The sequence below is a fragment of the Sciurus carolinensis genome, chromosome 5 (assembly GCF_902686445.1).
Source record: "Sciurus carolinensis chromosome 5, mSciCar1.2, whole genome shotgun sequence".
Taxonomy (NCBI): Eukaryota; Metazoa; Chordata; class Mammalia; order Rodentia; family Sciuridae; genus Sciurus; species Sciurus carolinensis.
The window spans coordinates 66,990,378-67,010,460 of record NC_062217.1 but is presented as its reverse complement, the minus strand read 5'-3'; the positions used below and the strand labels follow the sequence as shown (position 1 = coordinate 67,010,460).

The 20,083-nt window shown below is 32.5% G+C and overlaps 1 protein-coding gene across 1 annotated transcript in view; it reads right to left on the bottom strand.

The window, feature by feature from the left end:
- Window positions 1-64: 64 nt before the first annotated feature.
- Window positions 65-20,083, bottom strand: part of Bora (BORA aurora kinase A activator) — a 27,800-nt gene continuing 7,781 nt past the window's right edge. The window contains 9 exon segments of the mRNA XM_047552902.1: window positions 65-374; window positions 1,632-1,763; window positions 8,155-8,762; window positions 10,635-10,733; window positions 10,736-10,766; window positions 11,337-11,563; window positions 11,975-12,031; window positions 12,600-12,665; window positions 17,752-17,833. Of these exon segments, the coding sequence (XP_047408858.1) occupies window positions 309-374; window positions 1,632-1,763; window positions 8,155-8,762; window positions 10,635-10,733; window positions 10,736-10,766; window positions 11,337-11,563; window positions 11,975-12,031; window positions 12,600-12,665; window positions 17,752-17,833 (1,368 nt within the window). The 3' untranslated portion in view covers window positions 65-308.

Here is a 20,083-nt window from a genome sequence, read left to right as displayed (position 1 = left end):
TGTAGGATAGGAGCAAGTCATTAGCTCTGTCACAATTTTTTATTGTTAAACACATCACTCAGGATGAGTACAAAAATATTTATTGACAAAAAATAAACTTGTAATTCAGCAACTTGAAGTTCTAGGAGTTTTTCTGTTGTTCCTATGTCACTAAATTAAGCCCTTGATTTTTCACATTATGGAGGGAAAGGAAAAAAAGCAATGTTACTTGAAGCAATTTTTCCCCAATCACCATCACATTATTGATCTGTGCATAAAAATACACAAGGAGCTATTCAGCAACAATCTTTGGTTCTGACAGAGGTGTTTTATGTACTGCTGTACTGAGATGGAGTTGCTGCTTTCATCCAATACCTCTGTGTTGTGTGGTCTTCCTGTGAAAGAAAATACCTGTTTTCAGTTTAAATAGGATCATTCAAGGATGCAGCTATTAAGTGAACTATTCTTAAAAGCCAAATGCAAATTTCCTTAGCAGAAAGGGAGAGTAAACATGTGTTTTGACAAATCAACATTCTGTATCAAAAATAACCCCTTCTGTATCTTAATGCCTGCTTGCGTTGAGGTGGATAACTACAATTATAGCTCCTAAATTGAATGGATTTATCATAATCAACTTTGTTCAACTGAAATCTTAGAAGAAACTTACTCTGACACTATAACAGACTGACAAAATGAAAAGTAAGGTGGCCTTTCTGTTAAACTCCATTTGAAGAGTTGGGATAGTTGTTCATTGCTAATGCTAATACTGCATTGTAATAAACTGGCATATAAAAATAAAAAGATTGTCCTGTCAGCCAATTATGATTGGTTTCAAGTATGAATATATAATAAAAAATACCATATCAAGAAAGCCCAGTTAGCCGGGTGTGGTAGTGCACACCTATAATCCCAGTGCTTCGGGTGGCTGAGGCAGGAGGATCACAAGTTCAAAGCCGGTCTCAGTAAGTTAGCGAGGCCCTATCTCTAATAAAATATTTTTAAAAGGGCTGGGGATGTTGCTCAGTGGTTAAGTACCCCTGGGTTAAAAAAAAAAAAAAAAAAGTATACCACCTTCATACACTTTATCGCATCTAAAATAAAAACATCTAAAATAAAAAAAATAATAATCAGAACAAACAAATCTTTAACATTTAAGAAAATAGCCCTTAGATGTTTATAACCTGATAAGCAATCTCTCAATTGTCCTATCTCCCCCTCTGATAAATTCTATTGTTTAGTTTGAGATGTCTTTGAAATAGTTCAAAGACAGCAAAATCAACATTGGAGGCAAAAACTTATGCCTCTTCTACTTTAATGAAATAGTTCAAAGACAGCAAAATCAACATTGGAGGCAAAAACTTATGCCTCTTCTACTTTAATTTTAAGGAGCTGACTTCACTTGTTCTAAGTAGAGCTAGTTCTGCCTCTTCTACATACTCTTCTCTTACACTCTTCATAATGGGGAAAGTTAAACTGAAATGTTTAGATTTAAAAACCACCTTCTGCCACTGTTATTAAATGAATGGACAGGATGGGGACATAGATGGTAATTAACTTTAAACAGAATGGAGGAAAACAGGTTGAAAAGTCCCAGCTAATATTTCCAGCCTATAGCCATATTAAGCTTACAACCATATGTATTTTCTCCATACCTTTGTATTAAAAACTTGAGATTTATTCTCAACTTCAAAGGTTTGAGCATCACTTTCTTTGCAGTAACTTTCTGTCCCAATGGTATCCATAATGTTGCTTCCACAAGTCTGTGTATTATAACCACTATCCATCTGACAGGAATGAGAGAAAAAGAATACACCTAAGAATAAATATGCAAACTCAATTCACTTATCTAATTTACATAAAACTTACTTCGAAGAACTTAAAAGCTAAATAAGTGAGTTACTATATATTGTAATTCACTACAAGTGAACAATATTTACTGTTAACCAAAGAACAAAACTTTTAAAATATATAAACATCAAATGTAGTCTACAAGAACTGTTTTTCAGTGTAGTACTTTATTTCCAGTGAAATCTACCTTGTAATTTCCTTTGGAATCAGTGAATAAGCCACTAAAAACATGCTTTACTGTTACTTTGTGATCATACCCAGTAAATGAAAATAAGAATTACAATCAACATTGCTTTCCAAGCTTGTCTTTAAATGGTTTAGGTGCCTAAAAGGAATACCTAAAAGGAATGTCACTTTTAAGGGTATTCAAAATAATACACATTTCTTTTAAAAAGTGGGTTACATTATACTCATATGCAACTGTTCATCATATCACATGTAATGGCTCTACATGTTCAATTTTTCATGTTAATAAAAAATGTTGCATTAGGAGATACACTGTTCTGGCCCAGAAGAGCAAAAGATAAAGATTCTAGCAAACTCTAATTTGGTACACACAGTAATCCCCTTTTATCTGGGGGATATCCAAGATCCCCAGTGAATGCCTAAAACTGGATAGTACCAAATCCCATGTATATAATGTTTTTGGTACTACAAGTACATAACTAAGGTTTAGTTTGTTAGGCACAATAAGAAATTAATAAATAGAATAATTACAACTTATTAAAAGTTAAGTGAATATGATCTCAAAAGATCTTTTAAGTAACAAAAATCTTACTGTACTGTCTCCTTTTCACTTCAAGGAAGTACTTTATGGTTTTTTTTTTTGCATATCTAAATTGCCATCATCACTATTCACACTTTGGGGTCATTATTAACTAAAATAAGAGTAGGACAGACTTCAATATCATGAGGATCAATCTGATAACTGAGATGACTACTAAGTGACTAATGGTATTTTATAGTGTGGACATGCCAGAGAAAAGGATGACTGACATCCTGAGCAGGGTGATGGAGGGACAATGTGAAGTTTGTGTCATCATGCTATTCAGAATGCCATGCAATTTAAAACATGAATTGTTTATTTCTTGAATTTTCCATTTAATATTTCTGGACTATGGGTAAACGAAATCATGGAAAGGAAAACTGATAAGAGGGACTACTGTTTATGAAACACATTTACTGAGGAAAAATTCCAGGTCTTACATGGTACTCTTATGTAATACTATTTTTATTTCTTTTCAACATCCCTTTACAGATGAGAAAGTTAAAGATCCTAGTTTAATTTTCACAATGTTATAAGTAATGAGGTAGTAAGATCTGAGGCTCCAAAGCTCAGGTTCTATTCACAATACAACACTCCATTTACTTGCATAATGCTGAGCACCAAACAACACACAAAATAACCCCAAAAAGGAATTCATCTAGTACTTAACCCCGCTTTGCAAATTAGGGGCAGAAGGATGACAATGTACTTTTGTTACTCTTCTGAACATTTATAATAGCCTAGAAAATAACCTTCTACCACTTACAATCCTAAGAAAAATGTTCTAGTTTTCAGGGATGGATGCATATTTGCTCACTACTGGGAGTCACGTTTCATTACAACAAGGCTGTAAAACAGAATCTAACATTATATCTCAAGGGAAACACCTGGTTCTGCTAACATTCAATAGATATTTGATAAAAAATGTAAATATCAGATTGCTTCCAGAGAATCTGCCAATAACTCTTTGTTCTAATATTCATCACTTCCAAATAACTGGCTCATAACTCAATACTAATACATAAATGAATCGGTCAAGGGAAAAGTTACTCAATAGTGTATGAGGGAATAAGGCACAAGGGGAGTGTGTCACATTCTATAGGAAGAGCAGGATCAATGAGAGTCCCACTCAGATGGTGGCTGACCTCAAAACTCTCATCTAGACCACTACCAATGTCAATGCCTACTGTGTACTAACCAGACTACACAGGTCATCTTGTTATTTCCATAGGCATCAAGATGGGCATTAGTACCACTTTATACCTGAGAAGAATGAAGTACTAAAAATGTGAAAAAGTTATGGTATATGCACTGTCAAATGGATCCTGCCTTAAGATCCCAAAGCCTGGAAATAAGAAAACAGTAATTCAAATTTAGCTATGTGTGAAAAGTGCATATTCTTAGGGTACTTTTAAATTTCTATCTGTTGTCAATCATCCTACTTTCACTTGCTCCTAAAATCTGTTTTTCTATTACATAAATCATAAGCTTTAAAAACCTTTACATAATGTTTTACATTATGTAAAGTTGTCAACAGTTGTGCTTTACAATCACGTTTCTTGAAATGTGCCTCAGCAGTTCATCACTATGGGCTCCCCTTGCTTGTGACCATTCAGAGGATCTTGTCTCCCATTACCTCCTATCAGGCACTGTTCAGTCACATTATGTAACCACAAATCATGCTATTATCCTATAATCCTATTCCTCAATTTAAAGAAGAGGTAGTAAATTTTAAAAAGTTGTCACTTTCTGAAATTCATAAAGCTAACAGAGCAGGGCACTATAACTGAAATCTGCCATGTTTTTCCAAGCCCATATTCTTTAATGCTATGCTAGCCCCCAAACTACAAACACTCTCACCCATGCCCATCCCAATCTCTGCCCTCTGATAAAAGTAGGATTACCTCTGCCAAACCTACCAAGGTTCTAGATTCTATCCCATCTTGCATGTCCCAGTTCCCTCATCTATAAAATGGATTATTACCATTCTACATATTAGGATATTGCATCTGTAAAGTATCATGAGGTTTGAATTCTGACTGTAAAACACTGGGCAGGGTCTCTGGTACTTGAAAAGGGCACATAACTGATACCTATTATTAATAATTCCTGCCAAATTCTAGTTTTAAAACATCTCTTTTTCTTACATTTAAATATACTGCTTCTCCCCTCTAAAGTAAAACAAAGTGAAAAACCAAACTACAAAAAGATGTTGGACTTCTTTTTTTTTGGCAGTACTGGGGATTGAACTCAGGGGGACTTTACGAGCAGCCTCTGCCCCATTTCAATTTTATTATGAGACAGAGTCTCACTAAGTTGCCCTGGATGGTCTCCAAGCTTGTGATCCTTTGGTCTCAGCCACCCCAATAGCTGGGATTACAGGTATACACTGTGCCCAGAGCCAAAATTGTGAACTTTGATGGTCGTCCCTATCATTTCTTTCCCTTAAAAAGTAAGTCTTTTCAAAGAGTTATCTACACACATGATTTCATTTCCTCACCTTCTTGAACATTCCTTCTATTCACTTTTCACCTTCCCACCTTAAGGCTGTTCAATTATTAGTTCTTTTGTTATTATTCCAGCAACCACTATCCAAGGCTCTTGTTTTGACATTCTTCCCTATTCAAGATGCTCCATTACACTATACTTTAATTGTGTCCCTTTCTTCTCTTACACAGGTTCATTCTCGGACTACTTCAGGGGATTTATTTCCTTTATTCAACTGCTCAATTTTTCCTCAGGCTCCAAATCTTAGTTCACTGCTGTTCTCATTATACAGCCCCTCTGGCTGAACTTGTCTACACATTCATCCTGTTTTCATTACACAAATATTTAATGTGTGGCTATTATGTGCCAAGTTTTGGTATAAACACTAGGGATAAAAATATATACAATTATTAAATTAATGGTATAACTGGGAAGAATGAAAAACTGGACATGATATTATAAAAACATATAATGAGGACTAGTGTGGTCACTGTGATTAAGGAAGTTTTTTCTGAGGAAGTGACCAAGAAGTCGTCAACTAAAAAATAAAAAGTTAACTAGGTAAAGGTAAATGAGATAGAAATTCTTCATGGGATGCATAAAGGCCCTTTCAAAGAAAGGAACATGGTTATTCATAATTCTGAAAAGCCAGTGGGACTGAAACAAAGAAAACAAGGGGAAACAAAGGTAGAAAATAAGACAAATGCCAAACTAAGCAATGCCTTGGTTGCCATATCATAGATTCTAAAAGAAAAAATGAAAAAAATTTATAAATTAAAGATATACAAATTAGAATAAAAAGTGATAAAAATATAGTCAAAAGTTTTTTTTTAAACTGGAAAATCAAAAGGAGTTCCAGAGAGAATAGTGAAAATGAGAGAAAAAGCTAAGCTATTTCTCAAGAAAAGATCATAAGTTCACAGTCCATAAGGGCATTCTGAGTGATAGCAGAGTAGATGAAAAGAAACCCACACTAAACAAAATCACTGAAGTTTCAGAACACTGCTTTACCTACACAGGTCCAGACAGGGGGAAAAAGATATTTGCAGAAGATTAAGCACTGAATAGATCTCTCACTAGCACAGTGCTTTCAAACTCTAAAGGGCAATTATTTCTAAACTCAATGTAAGGGAAGAATGAACACATCAGTAGATAGGCAATGTCTTAAAAAATGTCCTCTTCCTTAGACAGCTACCAGAAATGTATTCCAACAAAATGAGAAGTAAATCAGAAAAAAGAAGCATGGGTTGCACAAAACAGGAAGCTACAGAACACAGGGGAAGTTAAGGGAATTCCCAGGATGACAGCTGATATATGCACATAAGTCAGTCAATCCACAGGAAAGTAGGTCAAAAGGCTCTGGAAAAACATGTTTTGTTTTTGTTTGAAAACTACCTCTGTGGTAGAAAAACAACAATAGATGAAAACTGTTTTAATTGCAAAAATCTCCACAAAAGGTAGGCATTATGATAGAACCCAAAGGATAAAACTGAGACTACTTGGTTGATATCACAGACAGAACATTTTAGTTCAAACATAAGAAGTGGTCTATAGGGTGAGAAAAGTTTGGAAATGATATAGAATATCCCTGTAGGTACATCAAGCAAAAATTAGGCAACAATTTGGTAGTGACTACAATTAGAGAAGGATATAAGCTGCCACTGGGTAATTGAATTAGATGCTTATTCAGGTACATTTCAATATGGGCATTTTGTAACTCCTCTATAAATGCTCTGCCAACAAAGAAAGGGAGAAAAAATGGAAGAGAGAACTAAAAGTTAATAATACTTTTAAGGCTAAGTTTAACTATATCTTTTTCTACTTATGAAACCAACTTTAGAATCTAAAATATGTAAAAGTGATTCTAGTATACATCTTTTTGAGTAAGGAACCTAGAGGTCAGGAGAGGCAACATAGGCATAAAAATATGAGCAAAAGATTATATTTATTTTTAAATTATTTAGAATTTGTCCATATGTTTTCAACTTCAGCATGCCAAAACTGACAACACTAAAGCATTATGGAGTTATTGTGTCAACTACATGAATTAATATATATAAAGGAGTTAGAAGAGTGCTTGCACATTGAAATACGACATAAAACTATCTACCATTGTGAATCAGTATAAACTTGGATTAAAGAACATGGACTCTAAATCCAGGCTGTTAGGATCAAATCTTGGTTCTACCACTTACTAATTATAAAAGTTTTAGGAAATTTACTTAACCTCTCTTACTTTCAGTTTTCTCATCTGTAAAATGGGGATATTAATACATCTACTTCACAAGATTATAGTACAGATTAACTGCATTAACACACATAATGGATTCACAATAGTGTTGGGCACATACCAAGGACTATGTAAGTGTTAGATGTTGTTACCAAGAAAGGGTAGACAAGATTTGCCCTTGTGACTATTTTGAAGATCATTTAATATTCTCTGCAAAATTACAGAGTAATGCAATTAATGGAACAAATGTCTTTCAAAAATAAGTATACTTTGGATGAAATATATACATCTGTCAAATAGATGAGGATTACCTATTGCCAAATACTGGAAAATTGGAGATGTACAATTATATGAAAAATGTGGGCTATAAATCACATTTTAAAAAACTACAAAAAGTTATACATAAAAATGCTCTAAACTGTTTGCTCCTATAATCACTTAAAGAAAAAAACACTATGTATTTTTAGAACATGAATATTATACCAGAAATTGCATTAATTTGGCATTAAATTCACATGAAAGATGAATCCTGAGAGGTTGCCTTACTCTAGCAGTCTACAAACACAAAGCAGCTTGATTTCTTTTCTGCTCTCATCTTTTCTTACTCCAATAGGAAACATGCATAATGATGCATACTGAATTATATACTATGATATGCATAATTAGCTCTAATAAAAAGAAACTAACCCTCCTGATATCACTTGGCACTGATTTTTTTCTAAGTATAAAATGCTACAGTCCTCACATTTAACCCATTAGCTTTCTCACACTATAAACTTGGGAAAAAAGGATAAAGACCACCAAGGGAGTAAATGAAGGACAACAGAATATTAAAATATCTTACCTGAATGTTACTGTTTTCACAAGGGAGAACACTGCTTTCTGCAAGAGGTGACATACACATTTGAGAGTGTTCAATACTGAAGGCAATTCCACTCACAAAATCAGTCATAGGCAAACTCCCATTATCAACTGGCTCCTTAATCCAAGTGTTCTCATCTACTGTCTCTACAGGATCAACCATATCCACAGTGTCATTCTCCTCACTTTCAATGTCCTTCAACAGTGCTAATTCCTTCTCAGAAACACTGGACTGATTTTGTGTAATGGACATGGCAGTCACAACTAAATGTGTGCCACGTGTAGAATTGTCACTATTCAATTGCTGAAGGTGTATTTCTGCAGCATCAATGACGGGAGATGAGACTTCTGTGGAAGGAACATTATCTTTATCTTCTTCATCTTCACTGTGAGTCTCAAGAGTAAAAGGTATCCTAATCAGTGAGGTCCGATACTGAGAACCACCTCTACACATCTCAAGTCTCATAGGAGACCAATTTTTAATTGGTGAGCAGCCATCTATATAAGGACTTCTGATGCATGGATTAGTAATTCCATTAGAATTTGTTCCAGATGAAGCATCAGGAGAATGAAAAGTAAACTTCTTTTGATCTAAAAGATTAGAAGAAAAATCACATCAGAAAAACATGAAAACTTTTGGAAAAGCCATTACTAAATGTTAATCATGTTTCATGCCAGAAAAATTGGATTTCTGTATGAGTTCTGTGTACTAAGGTGAAATTTTAGTGTTAAAACTAATAACACAAGTAAATGTGTCTCAATAAGCAGGATAAGACTCAAAAATAGTTTCTCTGCCTTTTTCCCTATTTTACAATATTTTACTTCCTGAAAATTATTCTCCATGAACATATCACTATTATACCAAAATTATTCATAACGATACCACCCCTACATATCTCAAGTAGATCCCTAGTAAATCCATTGAGAGAAACAATGTAACAGATATACCTAGTAAATTAAATATATAAAAATGTATTTGCTTTTATACAAAATACCAGAACCAACATCAAAAGGCAAAAAAAGAAAATAATATTTGCAACAATAAAAAGCCTAATGACAATCAAAATAGTAAAAATGCTTTAAAACTCAATGTTTTATAACTCATTAGCTTAATAAAAATCAAAGATTAAAAAATAGACAAAAGCACATAAATAATCTTCCCAATGGTAAATTACATATAAAAAGCGTTCAACCAAACAAATAATAAGAAGTATAGATGCTTAAACAATTAAAAACTATTCATCAATAACTAGAGACTGAACTAACACAAACGGCCAAGAAACATTTGGGAAAAGTTCAACATTCTTAATGAACAAAGATACAAAAATTAAAGCAGTAAGACATCTTTTTGAAATGTATTCAAATAATGAACATCAAAAAGAATAATATCAATATTTCTGGATGGAAAAAAACAACTTTCCTAGACATTTTTTGATGGAAATTTCAACTGGTACAACCTTTTATAAAGAAAATGAACAAAATTCATCAAGAGTTTTAAAATATCCACCCCTGCTTGACCAAATAATTTCACTTGAGAATTTAAGCTAACAATATAAATATATCCAACATAATATATACACAAGGATAATCATTAGTTCTATAAAAAAGAAAAATTAGAAACAATTTAAATGGTTACCAATGGTTAAAAACAAATGATACATGGGACTGGGGTGTAATTCAGTGGCAAAGTGTTTGCCTAACATGAATGAGGCAGTGAGTTCAATCCCCAGCACCACAAAACAAAAAGCAAAAGAAAAGCAACAATAAATGATACATGCATAAAATGTTTCAAAACAATGCTTTTGAAAGAAAAATAAATGAATTGCCTGGCCTAAGAAAGGCAAAAGGCAAGAGGAAAAAAGCAAAAGGCAAGAAAAAAGAAAATAAAATAATATTTGCAACAATAAAAAGCTTTGTGAAATAATAAAATGCTTTGTGAAAAAATAATATACAACATATATAAACATACTCATGTTTATTCATATATATACCCACGCACTTACATTAAGAAATTACTAACAAAAGTTTTCAATTTTCCAATTTTATTTACTATAAAAAGGTTTTCTAAAAATGTGAAATTTTTAAAAAGTGGTATAATTTTTTTTCAAAGAGAAGTACATAAATTTCTATATTATATTTAGTTTAAAGACCTTATCCAAATATACCTCTTTACAAAATACAAATGTGGTTACCAAATCTAAAACTATAGATCAGAAGGTATATAAAAAACAACTTGTCTCTCAAATTGCCACCTTTCTTTTATAGTGATATAAATATTGCTAATCAGATAACTATATTTAATAGTAGAGTAGAACTTTGAGAATTCCAATCTTTGAAAATAAATTGTTCCTTTTGTAAACAAAGCTTCTACACATTAGAATGATCACTTATAGCTCTGATAAAAGAGCCTCTTCAATAAAAAATACACAGAGTACAAAAATTTTAACATATTTTGAGACATACCTGAGAGTGGTGTCTTTCCTATTTGAAGTGCAATTGGTGAGAAAGTGGGTGAAGAAATAGGTGAAGGGCTGGTTATGCTTCCCAAACTGTATTTTTTGCATTAGCCTGAATAGGACTAGAAGAAAACTGCTCCTATGATAAAAATATATAAATAATAAATGAGTATGTTTATAAGGTTCTCTTTTTCAACTCATACTGCATCCTATTTGTCTTCATCGTCAGAAAACATTTGTAAACTAGGAATCATTCACAAGAACCAACAAAAGGCTCTTATAACAAAGATAACTTAAGAAGACTACTAGAAAAATTTTGAAATAGAATGTTAGTCAAAACAATTAAATGCATTGTGTTTAAGCAAACCATCACCTTTCACACCAAGCAAGTATGAAAAAATTTTTAAATTTATTCCATTAATGCCAATCCAGTTGTGTTACACTGTAAAATCTTTCCTAATTCCGTAAATAACCTATGTTGAGATTCCTTGAAACTCATGATAAATTTGGTCATCCCATACACCTCTGAACACAAAATTGGAAAGTCAGACTAAAAACATTGCTAAGACTAATGACAACATATGAATTGGGTTTATATATTCATGAAGCATAATACCCAGAAGACAAATTTGCCTTTTGAGTGCAATCTGAGCATCTAGATCCAAGTACATCTGCAAGTCAACAATCCACTTATTAGTATACTTCTTACCGAACTTGGTGTCTGCACAGGGCTCTTATGCTGTACAGGAGATAAATCTATTGAATAAAACACCTCAAGTGAGGCTTGAGCACTACTATGAGGACTTCCGGGAGAAGCCGAAGGTAAGGAGTCAGAGATACTTCCATTCCCATCTAAAAAAAGCTTTCTTCTGAGAGACGAAGAACTGAGGTTTCCAGGAGACTGATCTGCAAATTCATCAGCTCTAAAATAGTCACCTATATTTAACAATAGCAGAATAAAAGATAAAACTAGTCATTTTGAAGAGTAATTGTACTTCTGTTACCTGATTTTTTAAAAGCAGCAAGAAGCAGGTTTGAATTTTTTTTTCTAAAAGAGGGCAAAGTTTAATTGTATATGTGATACTTAAAATCTTACATTATTCCTTCTTTTTGGAGTGCTTCACTATTAATATTATACTAATATCTACAAGGTGTTTATAGTTTAGCCTAGAGTAAAGTTTGTTATGATATAAAAGTTAATGCACACTATGTTCAAGAAAAAGAAATTTAGAATAGTTTCCCCACTTCTTTAGAAAGAAGCTTTGGCACATATTCCCATTTACTAAACAACAACTAAACAAAACCTTTGATTTAATTTATTAAAGGTTTAAACAATATAGTATTTACCTAATATATTTTCTAAATTAAAATCCACAGGAAGAGACAGCAATGTCTGACAAGCAGCTGGAAGCAAGCAGATAAATAAATAAGTGCACACATGGATAAATCAATGAAAGTATATGACATACAATTTAGCATGTGCTTCCCAATAAACCATCTCCCCATGATGTTCTAGTCAAACTGAATTGCTCCATTTACACATTCTATTACATACCATGCAACCTTACTTTGAGAAATTTCCCACACTTTCTACCAGTGATGAAAATGTGTTAATAGTAAAAGTTAACTCCTGGCTATAGTGTTGGCACATTGAATTCAAAAGGAAGCCAGTCTATACTTGGGGAGATTTCCCATAACAAATTTTCAAAGGAATGCTTTCCAAAAGCATGGATCAAATCACATGCTTTGAACAACAACAACAACAACAACAAAAATACACTATTACTATTTCCAAACATGGCTGGATACAACTGTTAGAATACATTTATCTTTAAAAGTTAGCTTTTTAGACTTTATAGCTCTTTTCCGAAAACCAAATAATCTAAATTCTAGAGTAACTACATGAACTGGGTTTAAATCAAATGTAGCTTAATATGGAACATATTTCTTTTCAGATTGTGTTCATACTTACCATTGCTTTTCTCAGAATGAATACTCAGCTTTCTTCCAACTGGAGAGTCACTATTTATGTTAATGCCTGTAAAACATTTTAAATGGAAAACTATACGTTTATATTCATTTACTTTATGTTACTTTTCCAGAGTAAAAAAATTACATATTGGGGAGTTTTTATAATGTTTTAAGAATAAAATATCTGTATTTAAAAGTATATATTTTGGCATGTTTCTGTTAGATTACTTCTTTAACATTGAGGAGATAGAAGGATAAAATGAAAGGATTACCATAGCAACTAAAGGGGAACCAAGTAGTACTTTTTCATTTTTAAAAAAAATGACAAATAACAATTATATATTTTACGGTGCACAGTATGATATTTGATGTGTGCATACATTATGGAATGAGTATATTAGGCTATGTTGCATATCTATCACCTTACCTACTTCTTCCTTTGTGGTGATAATATTTAAAATCCACTTTTAGCTTTTGAAGCACACATTATTATTAACTATAGTCACCCTGCTATGCAATAGCTTACTATAACTCAGCCCTTCTAGCTAACTGAAAGTTTATGCTCTTTGATCACTATCTTCCCGATATCCTCACTCTCCCACACACCATTCTTTTTCCAGAGAATTTTATGTTTATAGATTCTACCTATAAGTGGAATCTGTTTTTCTATGCCAGACTTATTTAACTTAGTAAAATGTCCTGTAGATTGATTTCATTTTGTTGCAGATGACATAATTTCCTTCATTTTTTAGGGGTAAATAAATAGTATTCCATTGTATGTATGTGTGTGTATACACACACACACATACTATGCTCAGTTTCCTTCACAATAAGAGTAAAAAATATTAGTGTGAAAATATTTTTAAATCTGAAGTTTTATAACTTTAAAATCACCAGATAAAATCAGCAATGTCAAAAATGACTAATAAAAGTAAAACAAACAGGACGTTAAAAAAAAAAAACCCAGAAAGCTTAAAATAAAATGCCACAGTAGATTCTAGTTTAAGATTATTAGGTTTAACAATTCTAAATACATGAGGAGTAGGTGAGCAGGCCAATGACTTAAATTCCTCTGTTAAATACTATCACAATGAGTAAAAAGATAAAATTAAAAATAAAATTATGAATCCTGATGCCATCTTCATTAAGCAGTGTGACCTTCTCTAAGTAAACAAGGCTCTCCTCTGGGGCTAGGATGTAGTTCAGTGTTAAGAGTATTTGCCTAGCGTGCTCAAGAAAAAAGAAAAAAAGACTTTCCTCTGTCTAAAACTTTGTAATTGTTTTACGATGAAGTCCAAATATATGAATGGTTTGCAAAGCACTTCAAAACTTTATTTATCTAACATGTCTGTAAACCAATCAAACATTATTTACTTGAGTACCTTAAAAAAAAAAAAGTATCTTATCTTTAGATACTGCCTCATATTCTTTCCTTTCTACGTTTTTTCCACCATCCCTAACTCTGGTGTCAACTTGAATTCTGTCTTTTACCAACAAGCCTCCTCTGCCCTTCTGAAGCCAGATACCCACAGCAACATTATCACAACTTTTCCCTCTACTGCAAGTATTCTCTCAGTGTTTCCCTCAGAAGGACTTAAACCAGTTTAAGACTGCAATCAAATGGGGAAAAAAAATGATATATTTGATCATAGTAAAATAAAATTTCAATGCAACCAAGCAATCAAGAAAATACATACCTAGAACAGAATGGGAGAAGATATTTGAAATGTTTAAAACCATGTAACTATAAAATACAAGGTATCTTAGAAATTAGTGGGGGGAAAAGAATAGCAACTCTAACAGGAATATGACCAAATAATTACAAAAAGACATTTTCCAGGAGAAAAAATAAAATAGGTCATTTAATATATAAAATTAGGGCTGGGGAGATAGCTCAGCTGGTAGAGTGCTTGCCTTGCAAGCACAAGGCCCTGAGTTCGATCCCCAGTACAGCCAAAAAAAAAAAAAAAGATTACTAATATATAAAATTAAATGAAAATTAAAACAATCATTTAGACCATCTTAACATATAAGGCAAAATTCAAAAGCTGGATAATGCCGAATATTGGCAGAGAAGTCAGAACATAAGAAACCTAGGCAGTACTGACCATGCAGATCTTGCAGATCTTGTAGACACTATGAGAGCAATCAAGCATTGTGCAGTCAAAACTGGATAACTATATATCCTGTAACTCAGAAATTCCCTGCCCGTGTATATAATTCTCACAAGTCCTTTACTAAAAACATCAAAGCACCTTGATATAAAAATATTGGTAATAGTAAAAGATAACAGAATAAGCTTAACAGTTATCAACAAAACTATATTCCCTCCATTCACCCTTTTCTTTATCCATCATTAGATTAGTAATAGTGAGCATTTATCATGTGCTAAGCACATAAGCTTAGAGGTATCATTATTTTATAGATAAAAGAAACTGAAGTAGAGAAAAGCTACGTAACTTGCCTAAAGTCACACAGCTAGTGTGGAGACAATTAAAACCCACACAATGTAAGTCTAGAGGAAGGATCAACAAATTATGACCTATGGCACAAATCTGGCCTGTCATCTATTTTTACAAATACATACTCACTGGAACACATTAACACTCATTTATGTATGACAAATAGTAGAGCACTAGAGGTGAGTGCTTACAACAGAGAATGTGTGCTTTGCAAAGCCTAAAATATTTAATGGTGGGTCCTTAACAAATAGAGGTTCTAACATATAAAAGTTCTAATATTTTTGTGATCATAGGAATATTTCATATTTGCACTGTCCAATAGTCACCAATAGCCTAGTGCAGCTACTGAGCACTTAAAATGTAAATAGTGTTGATTGGGAAATTTAATGAAATGTAAACAGTCACTAGTGGCCACTGGCTACCTTTATGTCAACAACTATACAGGATCTAAGATTCTACCATACTTGCAAGCTAACAAGTTAGTATATCAAAGTTCCATGGATGCTGGCTGAAGACATAAGGCTTCTGAGTCAGACAAAGGACTTTATTCTCAGCAAAGCAGGCAGCATGAGCTTAATATTCACATCTGTTTCCCTTGACCCTCAAGTCCCAAGGAGATGATATGGAATAGTCCAGATGGATGATGCACATATAGTGAATGCTGTATTTTGGATCTGGGATGTTGTCCAAAGGTCCCATGTGTTAAAGGCTAGGTCCCCAACTTGACATGTTAGGAGGCAGTAGGAAGAGTTGGGACCTAATGAAAGGTCTTCCAGTCAGTGGGAGTATACCTTTGAAGGGGACAGTAGGACCTTTTCTTCCTCTCTTTCATACCTGGCCATGAGGGGAACAGGTCTCCTTTATCATGTGCCCACCATGACATACACTGTGACACAATAGGCCCAAAACAACAGGGCCAATCAATCAAGGATTTAATCTCCAAAACTGTGAACAAAAGGAAATCTTTCCTTTTTATAAGTTGATTATCTCAGATATTTTGTTATAGAAACGAAAGGTTACAGTAAGTTTTCATTACAGCTGAGGAACCTGAGTTTAAGAAATCCCATTCTTTTATAATGGGCTATAAGCAAATCTATTCCAGAGGGAAACATCCTCAATATTATACTAGACAGCAAAATAAACCTACCCTCTACTATGGAGGGACATATTATCTCTGTCTTCAAAAGTTAATCAAAATACAAACATCCTTGAAAAGATACTTTGGAACAATATCTGCCCATACCACTCTTTGCAAGATGTGTAGAAATGTGAGATCCATAGAGAATTGTCTCATAACACTAACTCAGGAGCCCATTCTGCTAACCACTGCACTATGCAATCATGATCAAAGATCACTTTAAAATACAATTCTCAGAATATGAAATATTACAAAAAAGATCACATAAGAAGGCTGATTCATCTATTAAAAATATCCAACATTACATTTAGGGGAAAAAATTAGTATCTTTTAAAATATCACCTTGCACATAGAATGTCAGGATTGGAGGGATGATATTAGACAACACTCTAATCCAAACTTTTCACTTTATAAATACAAAACTAAAGTCCAAAGAAATTAATAATTTGACCCCTCTGGTTTTTAGTAATAGGTTTATAATCAGGTCTCCATCAGTACTGCACACTACCTTTAGTTTGTAGTAGCTAATACAGTATCTGATCTGAAATGCTTGGCTTTGAATCCAGATTCTGTCACTTTTATCATCTCTGTAACCAAGGACAAGTGCTCCAACCTTTCTAAAATGAGGCTCTCTCACCTATAAAGTGGAGTCAACAATTGTACCTACCTCATACGAATTGTAAGGAAATACTGAAAGTACTTTCACTGGCCAGAGAAAGTGCTCAATCCATTTTACTTATCACTGTTATGTTTTTGATAAAGAATATAATATATTCTGTTATACTGAGATCATAAATAAGATATCCTATATAGGGGAGTGGGTAAATTCAAGGCAATGAGGTATGCATATACACCTGTGATATCTGAACATTGGTCACCAAAGGGTAGTGAGGGCAAATATAAGACAACCACTGACAGGAGAAAGAGATATCTGAACAATCACTGGTTTGTCCTTTAATTTCCATTGTTAATTTTGCAGATAATTAGCTATAATATGCTGTCTTAGAGGTTATTTCAGACTCTATCCTTCCTCTTCATTTATAATAAATCAGCAAAATTAGCAAAATACAAAGCAATTTTAAAATTTTTTTTAAATATTAATCTTTAATATCACTGCTAGAGTCATTAACAATTCAACTCTATGTTCCAAATCAACTAACTCTATGTATGTATCCTCTACAACATATTCACAATGGTCATGGAGAAAAAAATTAAATTCAGAATAGTAGAGCTAAAACCAAAAAAAAGATCTAGTAAATGTCCATCAAATTTTGACCCTTATCCTCAAAGGATTTAAATCCTATTATCTGGAAATTTAATTTTAAGAAAGTTCCTTACCAAAGCAGATATATTAATACTGTACTATGTTGCTTTATATTTAATGATATTTAAGATTTTTTAAAAAATTTTTTTAGATGTTGATAGACCTTTATTTTATTCATTTATTTATATGTGGTGCTGAAAATTGAACCAGTGCTCTACCACTGAGCCACAATCCCAGCCCCAAGATTTTTTTTTAATCTTATAATTTTAATGATTTTTAGTACACTCACATTTATTGGAATGATACTCTGAAAGCTGTTTCCCTTCATGATCAGTCCAAGGAGAGGGTACGATGACATCTTTAGTGAAAAACTAGGAAAATTAAAGTCAAACAATTAGGCATAAATTCTCCCTAAAATGTGAAAAGGTACCTGTGTCATTTTCAAATAATCATCAATCATGTTATATACTGAATATACAGTAATTTAAAATTTTTAATATTTAAAAACACTAATGATCAAAAGTGAAATGGAAGAAATTTAGTATACATAAAGAGAAATCTTAGTATTTCAATCAACCATTAAATTTGAAACATGAAAATTAAGCTAAGGAAATTAGTCATAGAGAAAATATTTTAAATTTCTACTCTAATATTTTTGGGGGGTGGAGTTTACAACAGGGAGAATTAAAAGGGAAGACATGAATGGAGATAAAGGTACACAAGTAAGCCAGTATGAACACTGGAGCTAGCAAGTACTGGTTCTCAAGATCTGATTATTAAATTTTCAGGAATTTTGTATACCAATCATTAAAGTCAATATTAAAGAATAAAACCATGTAAATTTACAATAAGTTATATTAAAAATATTCAAATGTCATCACTTGCTAATTTGTTTTACTTCATTTTGCAGTATCTATGCTCTTGAGGTTAATTACAACTTTGTATCTATAAGGTGGAATTCCTACATGCAATGTTATGCCTCTGCACTTTTCCCACTCAATGATATCACATCTGTAGCTTCATGTTAGCTTTGGTTATAGAGATTTTACACTACAAATAGCAGCAATCACTATAAATTGTACTCCTTCCACAACCAGAAGGCCAATTGTTAAACATTTACCAACAAGGTAGTATACTCAAATTGAGAAAGAACATTTGTATATACTGCTTTCTTCTTTCATTTCTAATGCAAAATTTTCCCCTTCCCTATATTTTAGGGAGAAACATTTTGTTTTTATTTTACTACACATATGAAAAGAGTTAATTTTCTTAACCAAGTATGAGTCTATGTTAAAAATATGTAAAAACAAAGGGAATGGGAAAAGAGAATATAACATAGACAATTCACAGAAAAAAAGAAATATAAAGGACCTATAAACTTATGAAGTGATACATAAGTTTGCTAAAAACTAAAGAAATCCAAATCCAAATACCAAGATGTCATTTTAAAGAAAATTCTCATAGTATAATTTTTTAAAAGGTTTTATCAGTATTGCAGATAAGAAGAAAGTAAGCAATATCATAATGTGCCAGGTGTATAAATGGGTACAACCTTTTAGGAGGGCAATATGGCAAAATTTACCAAAACTGAAAATTTACAAAGCCTCTTGTTAGCAAATCCATTTCAAGTAAACAAAATACAGGGATAAATCATGCTGTGTGAATTATATTGCACAATACTGCAATAAAAAGACAATGAACACAACTTAAATATCTATCAATAATATCTAGGCTGTTGTTATTAAAATATAAAAATCTATATGAGCTAATTATCAAAAATATTTAAGAAAACTTACTAAGCAAAAAAAAGAAAGATGCAAAATAGTATGCAAAGGATGAACCTCTAAAACATTTAAACAATATACGTTATTATATATATATAAAAGTAATCTCACATTATACACAAGAAATGTTAATAGCAGTTGCCTTCAGAGTGTGATGGGGGAACAAGAGTTTTTAATTTTCTTTTTATATTTTTCATTGTTTTTGAAATTTTGTTTTTTACCATGGACATATAATTACTCAATTTTCAAAAGTATGTTAAAAAGAAATAAATTAATTTGTGCCTGATATACTAAACCTAATTTTCACTCTAAATACATTTCCTTAAGTTTCATCTGAGTTTCTCTTTAAAAGAACTTCAAGGTTTCTAAAAAAAGCATATTTTCCAAAATATTGGAAAACTAGGAATAGTCTAAAAATATTAAGCCAGGGAGGAATTAAGTGATTTTCACACTGAAAATTTTGGAGTTATAGGTAGGAATATTTTGCAGGAGTAAACATTATTTTCTAAAAAATAATCTATAATCTAAAATACAAGGGGACAGTACCTCTACTAGAAAAAATTAGTGGAGAAGGGGCCAGTTCACCACCTGACCTGTGAACATGCCATAGCCAGTCTTCTGGGGTGCAGAAGAGCAAATATAGCTAAGGAATAGAGGCGGGGGAAGGAGGCTACAGAGAGGAAAAAGAAAAAAAATCAGAAATATTGCCACAATACAAAGACTTTCTAAGGAAAGAACTAAATAGATAACTCGTACTTACACCTTAAGAGAAGGAATTCAGCAAACAAAAAAGGAAAAGGTTAAAAACTTATTTCATCACTTTTACTGAAAAAAAAA